Below are 2,114 nucleotides of genomic sequence, written 5' to 3' on the forward strand. Positions count from 1 at the left end.
AAGACAGAGTAAGTCATTATAATCTGTATATATTTTTGGATGCAACAAATGCCTCGTTTATAATAGGTTTTAATGTTTTTTCTCTCGTCACTCTGGCCGGACAGGGCATCATCATAGTATGGTAAGGGGCGTAACATTTCCGTCACACGCTTGAGGTATTCGGCCAATCACAATGCACTGGATAGCTGGCCAATCACAGCACACCTCGCTTTTCAGACCGATGAGCTTTGTAAAAATCGACGCGTTTCAGAAGGCGGGGCATAGAGGAGAAACAATAATGTACAGTATGTGGAAAAGAATGTGTTTTTTTAACCTTAAACCGCATAAACACATTTCATTACACCAAATACACCAAATAATGTTCTTTTTAGCAGCATCATATGACCCCTTTAACATCTGATAAGAAACGTCTTAGAGACATATTGCAGATGAACAATCTAAAAAATACATCTTGCAGATGTAAATGCAGACATTAAATATACAGTATGTGATGTATTCAGTTTATGTGCTCTCGGGGTTGTGAACTTTCCAAAACACAAACTACAAATCATACTCAAAATTTAACATGGTGTGTGCCATATAACAGATAAAAACTAAATTACAGTGTGCAAAACAGAAGCATGTAACACAGTTGTATCGTTATCATGTCGATGTGTATGTGCGTGCGACCAGTCACGAGCGAGAATCATCACCTACACATCAAAGCAACATAATCAGTACATGAAGTGTGCGTGCCAACAAGCAGTAAGTCAAAAATCAGCCCATTATTTTGTCACTATTGTGAGCGTCCCTTTAGAGCTGAACTCTGCAGGACAGTGACCTTCCAGGACTGAAGTTAAATAGCTCTGCCACAGAGAACCTTAGAGGGTGCCTGCTTGTTACAGGTCCTTGGATAATATTCCCAGGCGTCCTCATGCCAACAGCCCTGCATGGAAGGGAGAGATTTTCAATGGAAAAATCTCTTATAGTGTGTTTTTTCATCACAAAATGAATGCTGTGCTGTGTTCTGTAGGCTGGATCAGATGTTCTCAGACGCATTTAGTAAGGAGCATCAGCTAATCAGAGCCGACCCCAAGCACAACCTGTATCTGGCCTGTGCTCTTATGCTGCGTGGAAACGTTCAGTTGTCAGATCTGCGCCGGAATATTGAGCGGTTTGTCTCTCAATTATTTTAATTCACTCTTCTTTTGTCTATTTTTCTCTCTACTCTTATAATATAAAATTTTCTCACTCTGTGACTCTGTCCAAACCCTAGTAAGCTGCCTCACTGTAAACTATCTACATGCAGCTGGTTTCTATTCATGCACTCTGTGATCTCATGAAAGTGATGTATAGTGCAGGGATTAAAGTTCTTAGTTGCGACAATGGATTAACATCAACTGGATGCATGGCATAGGGGCTATGTGTCAGATCATTAATGGGGGCTTGAGGCAAATTCAAGATATGGGGAAAAAGAAAAGCCCAGCACAACTAAAGTAGATCAGTTTTGATTGTCACTAATAAAGTGAAATGTGAAAATGAATAAAAGGTGTCAAGCTAAGTGTATATTCAGAGCTGCTTACATTGCATCAAATATTTTTTATGCATTGTTTTTTGCAGAATTGAGCATGGCAACCAATCACACATATATATGTTGAGCACATGAATGTACTGACCAATCAGTGGCATTTAGAAGAAGAAATCCCCTAAAAAACACCAGAGAGTGTATGCTCACTAAATGAATTCTCATCATGAATAACAAATTGCAGATATAATGTAAGAGATTTATTTTGCAATGCAGACAGCTTCTTTGATTATAAAGGGAGTTTTTTTTTTTTTTGTGAGTGTGCAGATCTCGTGCCGAACAGAAGTCATTGGTCATTGGCCACTTAAGGGATGGGGAATGCTGGCTTTCTGTATATTTCCAGTTTCAATATCCGTTTTGTTTTTTATGCTACTAAGAAAACCAATATTAAGTATTGGTTTTATCTTGTAATGTGTAAAAACTCGTTTTGTTTGTTTCGCTTAAAACATTGTTTGGTGTTACAAGGTAAATAAAAAACTTATGATTGTTTGATTGAGTGAATGACTAATAAAGTGTTAACAATTGGAAAAAGTATCAGTTTTATTTCAGA

At 37.9% G+C, this 2,114-nt stretch overlaps 1 protein-coding gene across 4 annotated transcripts in view; it reads left to right on the plus strand.

Annotated features, from left to right (window-relative positions):
• The window catches only part of tube1 (tubulin, epsilon 1), a 23,842-nt gene that overhangs the window by 17,210 nt on the left and 4,518 nt on the right, over window positions 1–2,114 (plus strand). For 3 of the 4 annotated variants that reach the window (XM_016514021.1, XM_016514020.1, XM_016514019.1), the window contains exon 10: window positions 1,013–1,153. The exons of the other annotated variant lie outside the window; for it this stretch is intronic. In XM_016514021.1, the coding sequence (XP_016369507.1) occupies window positions 1,013–1,153 (141 nt within the window). The remainder of the gene's footprint in view (window positions 1–1,012; window positions 1,154–2,114) is intronic. 4 annotated transcript variants of the gene reach the window in all.

This window comes from Sinocyclocheilus rhinocerous, unplaced genomic scaffold (genome assembly GCF_001515625.1).
Source record: "Sinocyclocheilus rhinocerous isolate Xijiao unplaced genomic scaffold, SAMN03320098_v1.1 scaffold3859, whole genome shotgun sequence".
In the NCBI taxonomy this organism is placed as follows: Eukaryota; Metazoa; Chordata; class Actinopteri; order Cypriniformes; family Cyprinidae; genus Sinocyclocheilus; species Sinocyclocheilus rhinocerous.